This window comes from Polyodon spathula, chromosome 2 (genome assembly GCF_017654505.1).
Source record: "Polyodon spathula isolate WHYD16114869_AA chromosome 2, ASM1765450v1, whole genome shotgun sequence".
Lineage (NCBI taxonomy): Eukaryota > Metazoa > Chordata > Actinopteri > Acipenseriformes > Polyodontidae > Polyodon > Polyodon spathula.
Genome location: NC_054535.1, coordinates 94,028,180 through 94,049,986, shown reverse-complemented (window position 1 = coordinate 94,049,986; position 21,807 = coordinate 94,028,180). Strand labels below are relative to the sequence as shown.

The 21,807-nt window shown below is 37.3% G+C and overlaps 1 protein-coding gene across 2 annotated transcripts in view; it reads left to right on the top strand.

The window, feature by feature from the left end:
- The window catches only part of csgalnact1a (chondroitin sulfate N-acetylgalactosaminyltransferase 1a), a 73,684-nt gene that overhangs the window by 30,183 nt on the left and 21,694 nt on the right, over window positions 1-21,807 (top strand). For both annotated transcript variants that reach the window (XM_041235023.1, XM_041235029.1), the window contains 2 exons: window positions 15,413-15,629; window positions 19,866-19,967. In XM_041235023.1, the coding sequence (XP_041090957.1) occupies window positions 15,413-15,629; window positions 19,866-19,967 (319 nt within the window). The remainder of the gene's footprint in view (window positions 1-15,412; window positions 15,630-19,865; window positions 19,968-21,807) is intronic.

The following is a 21,807-nucleotide window of genomic DNA, read 5'->3' as shown; positions in this document are numbered from 1 at the left end:
TGGGTATAATTTTGTTTTAGACTACAGTGGGATTGTGTTTGTGATAAAGTTAGGTGATATCTGGTTTAGAGATAATAAGATCCATTTACACATACTCACTGACTGGAACTCCAGATACAATGGCATGTCAGGAAGATAGTTACTCATAAATATCCCCAGGGAACCTCATGTCTATGCCATGGGGATATTGGAATCTAGTTACTGTACTATTCCACCAATGGGAAAGTAACCATGGTGTTAGTGATTTCTGTAGATTCCGAATACTTTTATGTCTGAAATGGATGATTGGTTTCCACTGATGGGAGCTTGTGTATTGGGATTTTAAAATGTTATATTGGTTTGTCCAGCATTTAGCTACCGTAGAGCTGTTTTTACCTTTTGAGTTAAATTATAGGGGATACGATATATCAGACTTTCCTTATTAAACACCATGTAAATAGTTTATTTTTCTGGTGGATGTTTAATTACAGTTAATATAGCGATAGATTTGAGCTGACCCACTGTTTCATCCATGTGCATTGAGACCTAACTGGGACTAAATTAATTATACATTTTATTCCAGGGCACTGTTGTTTCTCATTTTGAAAGACTCACACAAAAGGGTCCAGTTTTTGGTTTGTATGTGGGTACAAAGATCAAAGGCAGACGAAGATTGCTCTTTTCACTTCACAAACACAGAGCTCATTTACTGTATTTCTGTTATATTACAATTAGATGAGGAACAACCAGACAGTGACCAGACCTCCACACCATAATTTCCTTTGGGATATCCATATTAGTCTACTTAAATTCGCAGTGTCTCACAATGTTCCGTTTTACTGGTGTTTTCTATATTCTTCTAAAGATTTCTGTTCACTTTGTCAGAAAGCAAACCTTGTTGACAGGCAGCTATGTTTATCTTACAAACTGTACTGCATGCAGTTTACTTTTGTTATACAAAAGTATAGAAGCACAGCATTTCGTTTTAATGAGACTTGGCGAATAAGTGTTGTGGGTTTGTGTGGGTTTGCTAATCCCAGTAATTCAGTCTAAGCATTCACTGAATGAGCAGACCAGTTCTAAAACACGCTCTACAGGAATCCCTTCACTTCAAGCAGCTATCTGTGCAAGATGGGTCTGAATCTGAATCTGAAAACAAGCAATGGTGAGATGAGTAAACTCAAGTAAAACTGAAGCTTGGATCTGAGTACAGAACTCATTTATTTGCAGAATAAATAAGGTTATTTATTTACATGTTGTATATAATCTATTATCCCTTAAACAAAGTTTACCATAGTTAAAGTATAGTGAGGTGTAATAAAGCATAGTGAAAAGCACAGGTAAGCATTGTAAACCCCAAAGAGGTATGGTTATGCATATTTAAAAACATGGCAAAGCATGGTTAAACAATGGTAAATGCATAAAGTAACCATGGTAACTACTGCAGTAAACTTTTATAAAGGGTGAACATAATAAATTTCCCTGCTGAGTATGGAAGGAAATATTGTTGGAGAGATAGCAATACAAATCTACTGAAATAACCACATCCACACACAAGTAGGTGGTTGATCCAATGCAGGGGATTGTTCAGTGCTCTAAAAACATTTTTGTAGATGTGCCCTCCATTTTAAAGGGTTTTGTTCAGTGCCAGTACTGTTACTGTACATCTCGCATTGCATGTGACAGGAACTGAAAGAAAGAATATTTTGCTTTTGTGAAAATGTCAGGCATACGGAATACAAGCTGTACTGTGTGTCCCAAAGGGGAAAAATAACCTTAAATCATGGAAATAAGGAACTGGAGTGGAGCTTTTTTTTTTTTTTTTTTTTTTTTTTTTTTTTGCATTGCACAGTTATGTAATTTAATGACTCATTTATGTGTAATTGCAAGCAGGGATATTACAATAGGATCAATTACCTCACTGGTAATGTACTCGTTGTGGAAAATCAGCATCAACCCTGGAAAATAGGCAGAGATGTGATTAATGGAGTTTTTACATCAACAATTAAAAGTCACTGATCTGAATTTGAGGTTAGAGAAGTGCCAAGAGGACATAAGCTCCCAGAAACAGCTTTTGGCTAGTGTGTTTAACTTGACCACAGAAACATACCAGACCTTCTATGTCTGGAAATGTGGGACTTTTTCCATGTTTAAAAATGTAAAAAAAATAAATAAATAAAGAAAAATGTCATTCTGACTCAGCCACTGACTCACTGTCTGTTGCTTTTGTTTCTTTGAACCTGTTTTACAGCTGGGTGTCTATTTTACATTATTATAGTAGATCAATTTAAGTTAAACTGTAAAATCTCCTGTTAATTAAATATGCTGCATGATAAAGCTCCATTATTAATGAGGCTGAGGTTCTTATGCACGGAATGTCTGAATTCAGTTTTCCAAGGCCTTCAAACAACCAAAAGTAATTATTGAAGAATTATAGCTCCTAAATTCAGTGTGATTGCTGGAAACATAGAGGCTTACTATGATACAGGCTCCAGTGGTTGTTTTTTTAAAAATGAAATATTGTTAAGACATGTATGGACCCCGATGGCCCAGTCTGTTTGTTTTGAGCTACTGTAGATATTAAATTAAAATTAACTTTGGTAAAACATTGATTTAAAAAAAAAAAAAAAAAAATATATATATATATATATATATATATATATATATATATATATATATATATATATATATATATATATATATATATATATAATACATGGCATGTAGAATCAAAATATCACACGTCAATTCTGTTTTTTAAAAAAAAAAGTTACAAAAAGGTTACATAATTCATTTTACCTATAATACTTTTATCAGAAATGGCATTGCCCCAACACATTTGCATAAAGAGAGAAGGAGATATTTGTCCAAAAACTGTGTTCTGTGTAATCTGTTGTGGTGGTTCATTAGGTCTTTCAACAGGTTTTGAATAGCTTGTATAGTGCAGTGGCTGCCTTCTTGTTGGCTAATTGTCGGTGTATCTCATTGAATTAAGGGTTGATATAAATCAATGATAATCCATACTTCATTTGATTCTGTAAAACAGGTTCCAAATTATCATTAGAATGAAGAAATATAGGAACTATTAGCAGGTTTTTAACGTGATGTAATGCCTTTTTCACAATGCACTGTAAAACTGACATTCTCGGGTATAAAGATACAAAAGGAACTCTTAGATACTGTTAACCCTTTTTTATGGCATGTGCCTTTGGATGTTTTTCTACCTGCACGGGAGGAAAGCAAACCTTTCTTGGTTGCTATACAATCTTGAGTCTTTTAGTCCTATGCACCCCAATAGTGATAAGAGCTGTTTATGTTCTATACATTGTGGGGGCAGATTTCTTAAAGATGTGTGAGGAGCTCTGCTTTAAGTGTCACATGCTATGGCTGAAGGGCCCACCTGGTGTGGAGAATCAAAGGTCCCCATTTAGAATTATTCTTCAAGCCTTTTTTTAATGTGACCTTTGCACCACCACTCTTGACACTCACTTTGATTTTGACTACTAGTGCAAGACCACTCTAGTCCTAGTTTAGGATTACACTTTCTTAACTGGATTGAGAGTATATCATCTTTGACTTGTGAACTCCTGATATGGCATCTTGAAGGCATAGTTAGCTTTTTTGAAGCCACTTTTGAAGCACCATCCACATGCCTGTATGAAGTTGAACAAGCACAGTAACTAATGAGTCTGAATGTCCATCATCTTAGTGGAGAAACAGAGAACTAAATGTGAGAAAGGTTCAGTTTCAAGTAATTATCTTTACCTCTTTTCAGGATGCCCCAAGATAAGTATTTTTCTTTAAACCAGATTTTATTTTTTTTAACTTGTATTGCAGTCAGGTGAGAAATGTTGAGTATGGAGCAATCACTGCTGTTTAAAGTCTCGCGTCTGTAGGTGCTGTCTTATGTGCACCGGAAAACAATGCATGTTTTAAACAAGTATTTAGTTTCTGGAACTGAAACTAAATTCTGTACTGTTTAAAAACCAGTTATCTGCCTACTCTATTCTGCAGTATTCTTTTTTAAAGATAAATAGAAATATTATCCACGCTCTATTCAAACATGTTTTTTGGGGGGTAATCGTTTAATTAGACTAAATCCACTGGACTGTTGTGAAGTAGACAGTTAAGGACTATGTTGTGTGTTAAATATGATTTTGTTAATCATTAATGAAATACAATAATACACCAATAATCTATTTTTGTTAACAGATCTTTTCAACTTATGTGATTACGATTCAGGGTGCTTAAAAACCCCATCTGTTCAAAGGATAACCCTGGAAGCACAAACATTGGGGTCTTAACAAACCAATAGAGATGTACACATGTCAAGCATGTTGGTGCTGTGGTTATAATTAAGGGTATAAAAACACTTATAAAAAATCATGTTGCTTACCACTTTAGTAGTACACAGCATGGAGAAGACATTACCACTGCAGGGAATAGCAACTGTAGAATATGCTTGCTCATTTCTATGGCTTTAAATATGTCATTTATAACAATTACAAATGTTTGCCTCTGGGGCTTTCTTGAGTTATTAAATAAAATAATAACCATCTATACTGTTTATTATTGGGAAATGGTAATAGCTTTTGAAAAAAAAGTTCAGTCCATGTTATATTTTGTTTGGAGTATAATCTGATCTTTGTCTGTGTCTGCTACAGACACCCTCCTTGTGTGAATATGTTTAAATAGATCCCTTAAACATGAAAAACATGAATGAACATATATTATCCCTTTAATGGTTGTATTACCTAATACTAATTGCATGACTGTGCAATCCATGCTGTTTCAAAGATTAAGCACTTGTGAATGATTGCATCAGGTAATCAGACTCTGCTTCTTTACCATTATTTCAGTAGGAAGTGAATAGGTTGATGTAGCCCCATAGAATTAAAACCATGTGGCACTGTTAAGTGAGGGTCAGTCAGCTGCACTTATTTTATGGATCCACAGTTCCAGATTGAGGAACAATGAGTTCTCATCTCTGAAAAATTAGGTCAGTTTGTAGTTATTCAGGCTTCCTCTGCAGATGTGAACATTGGCATCAGCAAAAAAGAGGAAGATGGTATTGCTAATCAGTTCAGCTCTGGAAAAACAAAGCAAAAAAGGGAAGAATATATAAATAGATGGTGTGGCAGGGTAGCCGCAGAGGGAAGACTCAGAGTCAGGAAACTGCAGTGAAACAAAAATTCTTTAACAAAAACACAAAAATAAAAAGGCACGAGAGCCAAACAAAAAGGTTTCAAACAAAACACTAGAACAAAAACAAATCAAACAAGTATTTATATCTCTATATACACATTTTTACATGCATCACTCACTCACTCACTCACTCACTCACTCACTCACTCACTCACTCACTCACTCACTCACTCACTCACTCACTCACTCACTCACTCACTCACTCACTCACTCACTCACTCACTCACCCCGCCTCGCCTCGCCAAACAAAACCACTCCCCAGAAACATCCCACCTGGCTTTTATAATCTGTGGCTGGTGTCCAATTAATCAATAATTAACAATTAGCCCATTAAGGCTCCAGCCACATTCTCACATGTATTTGGCAGGGAGGTTAACCCCTCCCCTGCCGATCCAAAAGAAACAAGAATCATAATGAAAATCATAATAAAAACAGTAAAAATGATAATATTAGCACAAATTATAGGAGGTGGGCTGGCATCCCATCACAGATGGTTTATAGATATGACTGATAGTGATATCACAGATAATGTTTGGAATAAAACCTCAGTTTGTCGGTTTTATGGCATATCAGTAAAAGCTTCTGTTGGCATGAATTGTGTCATTCATTTTGGCTAAGCTGTTCTGAAACTGGCATTAAGTTTAAACACACATATTATGTATATACAGTATCATATGTATTTTGTTGGGAGATAGTTCTCATTTAAAGTTTTAAAACACAAAGCATCATTGGAATATTATTAAATCAATGCATTACCCTTTATAACTCCAACACAGCCATTTGCAGTCCATGCTTTATCAGAAATTACTACATTACGATTTTGAAAAATTACTGCCTACTTTTGTCCCTACAGATTGGTGTAGATTTTGGTTTGGAGCAAAAAGCCTTCGGATATATATAATATATATATATATATATATATATATATATATATATATATATATATATATATATAGGTCCATCAGTCCCTTTAAAAACTCAGAAGCAATGCATAGTGTACTTCTTTTATTACTAATATGGTTCCCTCAGGGACTACAAAAATAAAAAGACAGATAACATCACTGGACTGGTGCAATTACTACTTTCTCCTTTAAAACAAAATCTCCTGTAACACAGTGATCTGTGTTTTACAATGCAATAAGGAGAACCAAGACATTTTCTCATCAAAACATGTTATATTCAGTACCCCAGAGGGAAAGATAACAATGCTACAGTGCTTGTAAGGAAGGCATCTTTTCCAATACCTGTACAATGAATCCATCAATAATCAACTCAATAAAGCTACCTTTGAGATGAGTTTTGTAAGCATTTAAAATAGGACAGTAAAATACAAGCTGGAAGTAATGCGCTCCTTTCTCAAAATACTGTGTCATTGTTCTCTCCCTGTCTTCTGAGATATTTCCTGCGGAAAGCCATGATAACATGTTTATTTTCGACTTTCCTTTTCCTTTTCCTTTTTTTTTTTTTTTTTTTTTTTTGACGACAGTGCTTTCCACCCAACACAGTCACATTTTGTTTCAGTCTATAGGACAGCTCCATCACTTTAAATACGAACTTCTAAAGAATATTAAAAAAAAAAAAAAAAAAAAACAACGGCTTGTATTTTGTTCCTGTTAACATTTCTTATAGTTTCTCAAAGTGGATCTGCCATGTGTCTCTTCACTGCTTTGCCATGTCTGTACCTTTGCACCAGTGAAATATACAAATTAGAAGGCTGTACCTTGGTAGTCTCTACTTTCCTGATGAAGCCAACTACCAGACCGTAGCATCCTATAATCAGGGCTTTATTGTTTAAACAGATGCTTTTCAAGTTAAGCCTAATATCGATTTTAATGTCACCTTTGAGTTGCTATGGTATTGGATAATTCTAATGAACACACTTCATTAACATGTTCACCTCATTACAGTATTTTGTTAATCAGCAACATTATACCACTATACAGAAACAAGTGTCACTGTAGGTTATATACTACACATATCAGAAAGTTACTTAAAAACACAAATATTGTAAACCTACAAATTGAATCCACAGTCATTTTGCTTTGTTGCTATATTGTAATAAATTGACTTTTAGCAAATTTAACAATTGAATCATTCCAACGAAGAGCCATATGTGTACATTTCAAGCTTTTCTGAGATGCTAATTTATAATTACATGCATGAAACAGTCCAAAGGCAGCTGTTTTAGAACCAGAGTCACATCTTAACACAATCTCTGCTAAAACTGCACATACACATATGTGTCAATAATGATCCTGTGATTACCGTTATTCGATAGACGGTGTGGTGGAGATGTGCCTTGTCTTGAAATCAGTCCAGACTGAATTAGAAGCTAACACTCACAGACTGCAGCTGTGGGTGAAATGGCAGCTGCACCCATCTCTAATAAGTAGTTTTATTTAGAGGAATGTATGATGCTCAGTAAACAAGGACAACTTTGTACAAAAGTACAACTGTTAAGACATAAATCTGTACATCCTTTAAAGCCGCATTTACAACTTTACCTTCCTTTTCGTGATCACAATTTGTTGGCTTTCTTACAACACTGATATACTTTTTGCAGAGAGCATTTTAATGTAATTGGAAAGTGAATCTGATTAAATGGCATTTAGATAGCACAGTTTCACATTAGGGATGGGATGGTATAAAATTAGCACGGTATGATAACCGTTAAAAATAAAACACCGTAGTAACCTTGATATCACGGTATACAGTACATCATGCAAGTTATCAAATAAAAGCTTAAATGAGAAAGACTAATGGATGCAAATTTGATTGGATTTAGGTTGGGGCTCTGACTGGGCCACTCGAGGACATTTACCTTTATGTTCCTTAGCCACTCCAGTGTAGCTTTGGCTGTGTGCTTTGGGCCGTTGTCATGCTGAAAGGTGAACTTCCGTCCCAGTTTCAGCTTTCTTGAAGAGGGCAGCAGGTTTTTCTCAAGGACTTCTCTGTACTTTGCTCTATTCATTTTCCTGCCGATGAGAAACATCCCTATAACATGATGCTGCCGCCACCGTGCTTCACAGTAGGGATGGTGTTCTTTGGGTGATGCACTGTGTTGGATTTGTGCCAAACATAACGCTTTGCGTTTAGGCCAGAAAGTTGCATTTTAGTTTCGTCAGACCACGAAACATTTTGCCAGATGGCTACAGAATGTTTTGTTGCATACTTCAAAAAGGATTCAAGGTGGGCTTTCTTGAGTAAAATACAGACCAGATTTTTGGAGTTTTTGGGATATTTTTGTCTCATGCACACTTTGACCAGTCTTGGCCATAAAAGTCTGTAGCTCTTGAAAAGTTGCCAAGTAGACTTGCTCGGTCATCCAGTTTGGAGGGACGGCCTGATCTAGGCAGGGTCTTGGTGGTGCCATACACCTTCCACTTCTTAATAATCGTCTTGACCGTGCTCCAAGTGATATTCAAGGCCTTTGATATTTTTTTATACCCATCCCCTGATCTGTGCCTTTCAACAACTTTGTCCTGGAGTTCTTTTGAAAGCTCCTTCGTGCTCATGGTTGAGTTCCCACAGGAACTGCTGAATTTATCCTGAAATCATGTGAATCACTACAATTTAACACCGGTGGAGGTCACTTAACTTGGTGTGTGATTTTGAAGGCGATTGGTACACCTGAGGTAATTTAGGATTGCTACTACAAAGGGGGTGGACACTTATCCAACCAAGCTATTTCAGTTTTTATTTTTAATTCATTTTCTACACATTTCTAGAATATTTATTTCACTTGGAAGTTCTGGGTTAGGATGTGTAGATAAATTAAAAAAAATACAATTTTAATGCATTTTAATTCCAGACTATAAGGCAACAAAAGATGAACATTTTAAAAAGGAGGTGTAAACTTTCTATAGGCACTGTAAATCATTTAAATTACTGTAATTCACAAAAATAAACCCAAAAAATCACACTTCCTTTCATGGAATGATTTAAACATTTGGTATTTAGTATTTTACTATACCAAATAACTTGGTACGTTTCTTTTTTTATAAAGACAATCAGAATTTCAAAAAAATATATTAAGTTGTACTCTCATTGTTACACTACAACAGTATTAACAAATGTTATTTGCTCAAAATGACATGGCGCTGTAGTTTGTTAAAACATTTTAATGTATAAAATTAAATAAATAAATAAATAAATAAATATACTTTGTTTAGCTGATGGTAAATAGAAATGGGATCGGTCTTATTGCTTAAAACACAAACATGTACCACAGGTTATGGGCTCTGCTGCAAGGTTTGGAGAAGGTGTTTCTGTAAAAGCTGCGTGTGACGTCAGAAAGACAGCAGCCAAGAGCAGCCGGCATAGCAAGCTCCAGGTAACAGAAAGTAGCAATTGAAACGTGTATTCTGTGTCGTTGACAGTTTCCTTCAAAACCATTATCAGTTCACAAAAAGATCTTCCTCAAACACTTTGCTAAGGCTGCAAGTACCATCGCTTGATTTAGAAGAAGCGTGTTTGCAGTTGAAATAGGCGTTAACCGTTGTATAAAGGAATTGCGGTGAAGAATAAAAGGAACAGTATTAATACTGTAATGTACATAAACCGCGGTGGTTGGGAGGCGGGCCTTTGGGGGATTTCTGGGCCTATAAATGAATACTTTGTTGTTTCCTCAGATCTGCCCCTCTAGACCAAAACACAAGCTAGCGTAAGCGCTGCTCATCAAGACCGTGGACGGATGGAAAGAAAATAAAAGAAACTCAAAGAGAAGAAACTAAAGAAATAGAGGGAAAGCAGGGGATCATTGGACAGACCCCGATAGTGTCCAGAAATAGCTGAGGGAACAGTAAAGTGTAGGACGGAGACTGGGGTTGTACAAATAGCGATGATTGGGGGAAAACGCTGCAGAGTGCAGCACCTTTAATTTGTAGTTTTCATTACTGTGTTTTATTTTCCCTTTTTCTGTTTTGCCTTTTCATTTTCATTATTTTTTGAACACCTGCGAGTGCACCTGCAACTCATTGTGAATCCTGCCGTGGTACTCCGGAGGTCCTGGATACCATAGTTGGTAGCCAGGCAACGGACAACCATACCCAACCACACTGAGCCATCCCTATTTCACATTACGAAACCAATGATCCTGGGTTAAACCCCCCACTCAATGCCTTTGAATAACTTGCTTGACCTCCTTGTGTTTAGCCCTGTCATAAACTTGGAAGCAGGGCTTCAAACTTGTTGTTCTGGCCTACTGTAGGTTGATTTTAGTAGAGAAAGTGCCATTGCACCATTCCTATGTGTCCCTAATGTATAAACGTGTTAGGTTAACATTCCTTTTTCAATTACACCAATATTTCTTTTCTGTGGGAGTTTACAATATGTGTGTATGGCTCATTTAAATTTTCCTCCAAAATTCTTGGCATCTTTGGAACAGTTTGTTTTTGGTGTGTGGTAGTGCTTGATCAGAGCTGCTAACTAAATAAATGAATATCAGTGTAATACAAACTGCATGGCATTACTTTCATCAGTGAAGTCATGCCATAGTATAAATGTAATGTGTGGGATAGCTACGGGAGTGGTTAGCTACGGGAGTGAGCAGCTAGGTCCTGAACGAGCGGGTGATAATGGGATTCCTGAAAGTCACGAGGGTTGCTTGTCATTTCCTGTCTGTACCAGTAAGAGCTTCAGCTCATGCAAATGTGTGTTTTGTTTTTATTCTTTTGTTGTAATGATTAAATACTTTATTTGTTTTATTGTTTTTCTATTGCTGTGATTTAGTTTACTACTGAGATAATGAGACAATCCAGTATTGGTGAATGTATGTATAAGCATATTGAAGCAGGTATGCTTTGTTTTCTTGTTTCACAGTATGTAGTGTTGGGATGTATGTGTGCATTATCTCTTACCAATGATTCTTTTTGTAGTAGCGGTGTCACAGATGGCTTTGGGTGTGGGTGGTGATGTCAGGTTCAGGAAGCAGTAGTCAAAACAAGGTATGGCGAGGTAAAACTGAAATGCAACAACATTCAGTATATTTATTAAATAATAAAACAAAATAAAGATGTATACAAAACACTAAAACAAAAGGGCACAAGGGCCAAACAAACAAACAATAACAAAACAGCTGTGACCGAAAACAAACAAGTATCGTGCTGGGTTTTAGCCAGCACGTATAGCAATTGTTTACTAGAGTTTAATCCTCTTTCACAGACTTACGTCTCTCCTCTGACACCCTCCCATGTTGGTGGAGACAGAACCAGCAGGTATTCACCCTCTGCTGGTGGAGGAGGCAGAGGCAGCTCCTGCTGCTCTGCTCCTGGCAGTGGAGATGGTGGAGTCAGAGGCAGCTCCTGCTGCTCTCCCCCTGGTGGTGGAAGCAGTGGAGGTGGGAGCAGCATGTAGTCTCCTGGCGACAAAGGCGGAAGCATCGTGTAGTCTGCCGGCGATGAAGGTGGGAGCAGTGGGCAGTCTGCTGGCGACGAAGGCGGGAGCAGAGGGTAGTCTCCCCCTGTTGCAGGGGACTGGCGTGGCTCTCCCTCTATTGCAGGGGACTGGTGCGGCTCTCCCTTGCTTGCAGGGGACAGGTGCAGCTCTCCCTCACTTGCAGGGGACGGGTGCGGCTCTCCCTCTCGCTCTGGAGACAGCGGTGGGACCTCTCCCTTTGGCGTTGGGGACGAAACCAGCAGGCATTCTCCCTCCGCTTGTGGATATGGGGACAGCAGGCATTCTTCCTCTGCTGGTGGAGAGGAATTAGAGGGTAAATTATCTACCAGCCCTCCTTGCCACATATACATACTGCCTTACAGTATTTTTATGTTATATGGCTGGTTAGTTTCACATCCTAATGTTGTTATATTACAATAAGGTTATCTATACAATAAGTAAAGTAATACAAGATTAGTACTAATTGGAGTATGAAACCAGCCACTATAGCTACAAATTCAACCTTTACTTTAACTTTTTGAATGTGATATTTACAGTCATTAAGTCTATTAGTTTATATATAGCTTGTACAGTTTCTAACTGGCTTTAAACTTTCTTGAGACCCTTGTTATCTGTGCATATGTCTGTGATTGATGGTTCTAGAAAAAAAAAACATGACACTTTAGTAAGAATAAATGCATCTCAATATATGGAGCAACGTAACTTGGAAACTCAAAATAATTGCAAAAATAATCTTTTCTGTATACCAGCCATTATGAAATAGTAAAAGAAACTAAAACCACAAAGACATAAAAGGTCATCCAAGACCCAGTAGTGAAGAAACAGAAATACAAATCAAGCTTCGTAGAAACCAATCCTCTAGTCGAAACACTTTTCATTGAATTTTAGTTTAATTTGGTAAAGCACAATTGAATGTTTAATATTTCTGGATTATACCTGTCGTTACATCTGTGGTGCGGTTAGTGCTTATTGCTATATGTGTTGGCTCACGCTGCCTAATCATGCCAAAACCACTTTACCGGATTGTATCATTGACTCAATAAAAGATAGGGCTTCCCTTTTCAATCTTGCTGTGTTCTTAACATATTGCATCACAATTCTTAGCGAGTGAGGCTCAATAAGTGAATACCCTTTCTTGTGCATAGGGAATTCTTTGTTTACAAATATGTTTTTGCCTGAAAAGATACTTTTTAAATATATATTGTAGAACCAGTTTGTACAGATTGGTATCCATTCCAATATTTTCCCAATATATCATCTGTTTGAATTGATGACTAAGGTAACGCATGCTCCTCTGCTGTCTGTGTATTCACCCTTATCCTTCAATGAAATTGTACATACAGTACTAAGAATGAGGTTAATAATGGTAAAATAGCTTATATACATCCACGATATTACCTAGTGTGAGTTATGATTGTATTGCAGTGAACCATGACTAAAATATATTCACCGGAATTCATTTTCTAATATAGCCAGTGATAAATTAGTGTCATAAAGTGGAAGTCTCGTACTCACTGCTGGATTTGACTTTAATCAGCAGCCCACTGCAGAGGTTTCTTGCTGCCAGGCATTAATAACACAGGCTTTGAAAAGAAATGAACCAGGAACTGCAAGGTTAAAGGTCAGGTTGTACTTTACATGAATCACTTGTCATACCGTTTGGCTTCCATGCTGGACAGTAATCTGCAATGGTTTCTGTGTTTGCCACTATTAAAGCAAAAATAAATAAATAAATAAAAAGTGCACTGATTTAGTTGTAACAATGTCTGACCCTTCTTAAATTCAGCATTTTATTTTATTTTTTTTAATCAGCATTACCATATAAAATCGAACTGTATGGCTAGTGTGGCTTTTTTGATTATCCATGCTTGTACTTAAGATCAACAAGCAATGTAAATGGGCCTACAGTATGTAGGTCACAATATTGGAGGACACCATGGACTTCTGGTGAGAATATGCAGAATTCTTCAGTGGTTGATCTGGGACAGACTCTGCTCCAGTACAGCTCCAGTATACTGAAGGGGACCCTCTTTTCAGCATCCATTGAAATCCTTTTTTATACTCGGCAGTAGAAAGATAAATAGCGGACCTCAAGAACAGTTGTGTGACAGATATTTCAAATACTGTCAACAATAAACAAGGTATGATGTTGCATAAAGTCAGTGTTGTTAGTCTGAGTGTAGAGGTCTGTGTTCCCTTGTGAACAGGCTGGCTGTAAGGTGACGTCAAGCCAGAAAGGAGTACGCAGAGACAGGCAGTACTGGCAGATGAAAACTGAGATGCTGGAGCTCCTTTTATTGTAAAATAAACTGTTTAAACAGGCAAAAACACTTTAAAAGAAAATGGCGCATTAGCCAGAACAGACAAACAAAACGGACTAACTAAACAAAAAGTGGATTAATAAACAAACAAACACAGTGAGTCAAAACAGTAGTTCTATTTACTTTCCTTTCTTTCACTTCATTTTACTCTCCTCTCCACACCCATTCTGTACTCACCGAACACACAACCCAGAGTGAGTGAAAACATGCTGCTTTTATTGCAGCTGTACCGAGACTCGATTGCTAATCAATCATTCAATTGGAGTCTCGGTACAACTGCACTATTATTATGTTTTACCTGCACGTGAAGTGCTGTGCAATCCTCGTGCCCGAATACAAATATACATTTTAAACACTTGTGTGCATAACCCATATTATATCCTGTGTACCAACTACAATACACCAACATCAACACACTACATACAACATAAAACACAAATAAATAGCACAGGGGCGGGGCACTTTCCCACATCACTATACAGCGGAAAAGTAGGATTAGGTGTAAAGATTTTGCAAGTAATTTGTCAGTGTCCTTTTTTTTTCAATCCTTGGGCAATCCCAAGGAGACAGCGCTATGTTCAGTGATATCAGAAAGCCAGTAGAGAGTAATAATCATTTCCTGTGACATCCTGTTGGTGGTATTACACTGATGTACTTAAGGGAATTAATGCAACTGCTTAGGATTCTGACCGTGTTTGTTTTGATGACTTGATTTCCACGTGGGGTTTCCGAGGCCCAAAGACAGGATGTTGTTTAAAAGAATCCCTTTTCCTGTCTGCACAACACAGGCTCTGGCAGTGAGGGGTGGCTCTTTCGTGGGGGGCCAAACATTTGATTCATGAAATAAAACATTATTACATATTCCCATGATCAAGTTTCATAAAGAAAATAGATTTTACATTTTTTTTCTGGTATGCAGTTCAGTTTGAGAAAATCAGTTAATGCTCTTGCAGTTGTGGAATTTGATGGCTTTGATCAAATGCAGCTTGTGAAAACCGTAAGACAGTTACCAGACTGTCACCCTCTTGACTGTTTGCAAATTACGATGGATCCATATCCAGGATATGACACAAATTAAGTTTACTGTTTTGTCCTATTGACCTTCAGTAAATCAGGAAGTGGTCTTTATATTATGATAGTGTAATAGATTTGCTCTGGACTTCCTGAATGCTTCTGATTATTTCTATTTTTTTTATTATTATTATTTTGTAAAATTCTGTGGCAGGTTCTCCTGGCAAAAGGGTTGTTTTACCTATTAGCCAAAGACACCCCTGTAAGTAGATTCCACACACACACCATACTGGGATATGTACAGATTTATCTAAACTCAGTAGTAAATGGAGGATCCAAAGTAGGACTCTCCATTTATTTTGAAATCTATTGTAAATTGACCCTGAAAAAAAAAAGAAAAAGTTATATTCTGCTCCACAACACAATTTTTATTAGTGTGTGAGCTCTCTGATAGATTTTAGACATCTAACGTTTTGTTCAACATACAATTTCCTCGGCAGGAATCTACCGCACAGAGAGGGACAAAGGGACTCTGTATGAACTGACTTTCAAAGGTGACCGTAGTCATGAATTTAAACGGCTGGTGTTCTTCCGCCCGTTTGGTCCCATTATGAAGGTGAAGAATGAAAGAGTCGACACCTCCAACATGCACATCAATATTATTGTGCCCCTGGCTAAAAGGGCAGACAAATTTCGACAGTTCATGCACAATTTCAGGTAAGCTGCTGTTTTAATTTTTTTATTTAACCTGTACACCAGCAACTCAAAGTTGACAATTATGTATTTTTTGTTTCATAGTCTTGTGGAAGCATTTGGATGAAAAACAACACTAAAAAGCCATGTCATCTGTCACAGTTTCAATTTTTATTTCAATAGGATGTTTAAAGTATTGGTATTTTTAAATTCTAACGATGCAGGTAAATGTCACCATGAAACAATCCTTAAGACCGAGGTAATGCTGGTTGGCTCCTCATATCAGCTTCATAAATGCGAACATTTTAAACAGGTTATTGATGGAATTAAGACCCGGCCTAGCATAAAGAACTTTGATATTATTTTTTATGTAAATTTGGCTTTTGAAGAGCATATTTGCAATGTTACAAAGGTGTCTTGTTTCCACCTGCGGACTATTGCTTGTATTCATCCTTGTTGTGATGAGCCAGATGCAAAGAAGCCTATTCATGCTTTTGTTTTTTCCCGTATAGACTATTGCAATGCTTTGCTTGCTGATGTTCAAAAAATGTTCTTAATAGGTTGCAATATGTCCAGAACTCAGCGGCCCGCATTCTAACTAAAACAAAATCTCATGATCACATCACACCAGTTTTAGCTTCCCTCTGCATGGGTTAGCACCAGTCTACATCTGTGACCTTCTTTCAGCATATACTCCTATGCGTAGCCTTTGATCTTTTGATTCTGGCCTACTATGAGTACCTAGAACTAAGCAGCATTCTTGCTTTATAAAATAAAAATGATTATTATATTATTATTATTATTGCAGATTGTTTGTTTTTGTTTGCTTTGTTTTTCTTGTGATTTAATCATTCAAATGAAAGGCTCTGGGTTGATAGCATTGTACACCGACAACATCCAATAATATATAGAGCCTTATCAAAGGTAGTTCAGTCACCACGCTCTTTCAGCAAAGGTGCAAATTCAGTGCCAGCTGTCACTGGACATCTGATGCCTGGCAACTGAACTTAGGTAACCATAACTCATTTCATATCGTACCTCATCAGCCACAATTTATTTGGAAACATGGAAAATGCCATTAACATGGAATAGAACTGACGACATAGAGGTGCTATTGGCAATATTGAGGTTACAACCTAGCAAAAAGGTGTTTTCTTCCAGTCTGTTGCGTGAGTTAGGACCCAGGGTACGGCTGTTATTAAGACTATCAATAAGTTTGTTTATTTTCCTCATTCTGCATTAGTCATTTCAAGTGCCTCTATATCCTGTGGAGCTTGAAAGAATAAAGTACATTTAGAGAGGATTTCCCTGCTGAACTGGCCTGACCTGCTTGCATTTAGATACCATTTTATTGACAGTGGCATACCATTTAAGCACTACAATGTTTTTAGAATCTGTATGCCTCCAGATGGCTTCATGCTGGTGGTTTGGTTTATAATAAAGTGAATGCATGGACCACAGCACTATGGTAAATTCTTCAGACTCTATGAGGTCGGCAGCCGTGAATTTCAGGAAGTAGCTGCTAACTGTTAGTGCAGTATTTCACTGGGGCTTGGTGAGATCACAAGGGACTCAGCAGACCTGTTTCCATTCCCCCTGATGAAAAGAGCATTGTGTGGCCTTCCACTCTGCTCCTGTGCTTGGCGTCAGTTTGTACAGCTTAGTATTCATTCCGTAAGTGTCACCTATATGTAAGTGGCATCTGGGTCTGCAAGACTCCCATCTTTAAAGAGGCAGTGTGCCATATTCGTTTAAGTAATGGCAAACATGGTTTTAGTGTCAGTTTTCTTACCAAGCTCAAGCAATGCTGTCATTGTCATCCCTGTGTAGGCAGCTTGTATGACTTGGCTATGGCTAATCTGCTGGTAACTAGACCTGCTATTTTTTATAAACCATTTCACTTAGCAACTTCATATTTTCAGTGTTGTGGAAACTCCTCAGCCAATATCTAACAACACCCTTCACTTTCATCTGTGATCTTAGATCGCTGCCACACGTGACTTCTTTATCTCCGGAAGATAAACGCCTAACACTTCAAGATACTGGCTTTTTACATCTTATTTGGTACACAACTGTATTCTTTTGGCTATTCCTTTGTTTTTTTACGCTAATTCACTTAATTTCAAACTCAGCATTACAGATAAACGGCTGCATCTCAGCAAATTTGTTGCAGGTCACATGGAGTGATTGTAGCTGGACAAGGGAGTGGGTTTGAACACATTTCAATTCAAAATACGAACAAAAAGAGTTTCAACAGAATAAGAGGGACCAGAGATAGTATTGCAAATAAGAACATGCAAGAAAATAGATTATAAGACCTTGGTTAGCACTATACAGTTCCCCAAAATACACATTTTATTCAATGCTATATGTTCTGTATTCAAACAGTATTCTACGTAACTGTTTCTAGCCTTCTTTTGGTTAATTCAATTTTCTGGCTGAAGTTGAGTGAGGTTGTTTAGATCGTTTCTAAGCTGTGAAAATACTTCCTGCTGTGGCTTCCCTCAGAAGTTCAGAATAACAGCTTGATGATGTCAATGAGTCAGTAGCAGTGCCCTAACAGGCATTCTCAACTCTTATAACAATTTTGTACCAGGCAGTTATCTATTGCAAATGAAAAATAAACCCTCTGTCTTTGTCTTTGTTCCCATAGCAATTGGCAGGGTGTAGATAAGCAGCATTGTGTGTTATGTCTTACTATTTATTTGATATTGCCAAGTAACTGTTGTTGCTACATGTACATGTTAAAGTCCAGAGAATACTAGAAATGCTTACAAAAGTGTATAATTTACAATTCTGGTGCACATTTAATATATGTATGCATTAATATTTCTTGCTGTTGTAGACTCTGACTACCCCAGACTGTTCACATGACAGCTGCCTTTTGGCAGGCCAACTTTTAAAACCCACAGCCTCCAACATTTTAATACACTTGTGGAGCAGCCTTTCTGCGTAAGTATCTCAGGCACAGTAATAGCTATGTTCCTAAGCGAAACTACAGCAAACCGAAACTAAGGCTTGAGTCATGTGACGAGTCAGCTCCTAAGTTTCGTTTGCTACCTATTACTCGGTCGCTTCATCACGTAGCGTTCCGGTTTGAATGTAATTTAAAAGCGCAGGCTGTGCGCATTCCATTGATGCCAGGCTTGCCTATAATTGTACTTTCTACCACCCCCTCTTCAGTGCTCCAGTGCTGTGATGCGCAGCAAATTGGTAGGTGTGTTCAAGTGCCTGTAACTTGAAAACGGACATATGTCACATTGCTTCGTTCTGAATACTTTAAACCCACCCCAACTACTGAGTGGCAGCAATTCCTACATTTCTATTGGAGGATTGTACACACTTGCAAGATTTAAAACAAGATTACAATTTAATATGGAGAATTGTTCTTGCTCATAAAACTTAAAGCTATATTATAGTTCATTAGGGTTGATTTACATGCTCGTGGAATTTAAAACAGAATTGCAAATTGTGGCAAAATTTAAAGCAATGCATAAACACACAAAAAAATCACACAAAAAAGTGTTTTATTATTATTATTATTATTATTATTATTATTATTATTATTATTATTATTATTATTATTATTATATGTAGTGGTAATTTTTTGTGAGTTAGGTAGTCTATTGTAGATTTACTACCAATATTTAAAACATATACTGTACCAAACATTTGACTGGATAATATTTACATCATTAACCTACAGTGCTGATATTTTATCTCAATTCATAGACTACCATAATTTGCTGAAGCTAAGGTCCTGTAGGACAATGTGTATCTATTATATATGTGCATGTGCATATGTGAAATGTTTTTTTTTTTTTAAGTTTACTTTTTATTTGTGTAACGCTATGTCTGAGTTTTTGTCTTGTTTCCAGTGCTTTTTTTTGTATTCATTTCTTTGGTGGCCAAATGAGGCAGGCTGCAGTTTAAGAAAGCTGCACTACATCGGTAGTCTTGTATTTGAATATTAATTAGGTCATTTGCATTTTGAAGGAGAATTTCTCTTTTTTTCCCTAAAAGAAAACTACATGGAAACCCAAATTACCCAAAAGATACTATTAAAACAGTGTGAGAAAAAGGTGAGACGTTTTTATTTTCCCCTCGCCACTGTTTACTGATGTATCAGGAAACACTGCTTCAAGTGTTTTTGAGAATTTGTGTCTAACGGAAGACTTTGGGGCTGAAGAAGACAGCCATATGGATCTATTGAAGCAGGTCCTAGCTGCTGTAGACTAATATTTACTGTTCTTCTTTCAGGGAAGTTTGTGTCCGACAGGATGGGAGGATCCACCTCACTGTGGTTTACTTTGGAAAAGACCAAGTGAGCGAGGTTAAAGCAATATTGGAAAATACTTCAAAGTAAGTATCAGATTATATTATTGTGATAAGTTGTCTTTTACATTTAAAGCATTGCTGGGGGGTGCCTTAAGACAATGATTCATTACGTGCATCCTGTGGTTCAGGATTTACTCTACCATCAATCAATTATTTGGCTGTGAAATAAAAAGCAATAGACTGTTATATATTTATATTTCAAAAATTTAAGTAAAGTAAATTTACTTTGAAGCCACGCAAGCAATTTTTTTGTCATATTGACATCTACAAGAAAAAAGCTCCCAAATATGAATACTTATCTTTAGTATTTTCTAACAATCTACAGATGGCATATCCTTGGTAGCAGGACTATATTGAGGTGCTTGTATGCCACACTTAGATCTATACATGTATAGATACGCGATCATCCAATTGTGATACTTGATATGGACTTCATTTTTCAAATTCTTGTAAGTAAGGGGTTACTGTACCTACTTATTTGTTATTTCTTAATTGTCTTTGGCTATGATGCTTATATCTTGGTAACAATTTGCTTGAATGTGGTTAGAATGTGTCCTGATGTCCTAATGTCCTGAACAGGATGCAATGTTGGATGGGAACTGAACAAGCAAATTATAGTCTGGTATAAAGAGGGTCGTGTTTTTTTGACAGCTTGCTGATATCTGACAGTAAACCGTTTAGTAAGCAATGTCACTGCCAAAGACCAGTGTGGTTTCTGCTGCTTGACTGAATCTTTAAAGTCAATCCCAGTACACAAAAGGGGAAGAATTGCACCCAAGAGAGAGTAAATCCCATAATATCAGACATTATTGCTACTAGATCTATCAAACGAGAAACCTCTTCAGTAAAGCAGGTTCTCTTGTTCGTTGTGCTGAGTTTCTTTCACAGTATCTTTAGCTGCATCTTCAGCATTTTGTCAAGTTCCGTTAAGTCGATACAAAACTTGTAACGGATTACTTAATCTTTATGAAGCAGCCAGGTACAGCAATAAAGAAAACATTTAAATTCGGTAAATGCCAGTGACAAAAAATGTACGTGCTTCCTACTACAATAGCCACCAACAGATATACAGTACTTGAATATCCTCTATTTGCTATTATTTATTTCAAAATACTCATTAGATTAAAAAATATATATATATCACTGTGTAGAGTAGTAGAATAAGCTGGTTCCCAAGGTAACCCGTCAGCTTTAACTATAGTATTATACAGCACTGAGAAAGAAGCCAGTGGTTTTAAACAATCATTAGCTACTCGGGTAGTATTGCATAGGCCCAATGAAACAAATAGATATAGCCTTAAATGTTAGCTAGTGTAGTTCGGGGGGCGTGGAGCTGGTGGCTTCCAATTTCCTGTCAATTAGTACCTATTTTCTATTTAAGCACTGATCACTTGCACCTTCGCTGTCCAGTGTTTCGTTTTGAATCCTGACTGGTAGTGGTACGCGTTACTCTGCTGTAAAAAAAAAAAAAACAATTCTACGAAGATTATTTTTTCTAATTAATCTTAAATACTTGCCAGCTTACCTGTCTCCAAATGGAAAGGCTTTCTGCCCACGCCTTTCCTTCCGACTCAGATGAGTTCCTGCCTCCAACTCCTCCACCATTCAGTCTCTATCCGACCTCCCATCCCTCCTCCTCCCGACTTCTGACTGCACCAACCTTGCCAGTTGACCTTGCTTCCACCCAGCCTTCAGCTAGGCAAGCAAGCAGCTCAAAGCGCAGCTCTGCCAGCCGGCCCCGGCCGCAGCTTCATTATAAAGATTGGACGACACTTAAGTTGTCAGGCCCTCCTCTTCTGCTACTCTCGCAGCTCCCGTTCCTGCTACAGCCCAGCTCCCCCTGTCAGCGCAGCCAGCGCAGTCA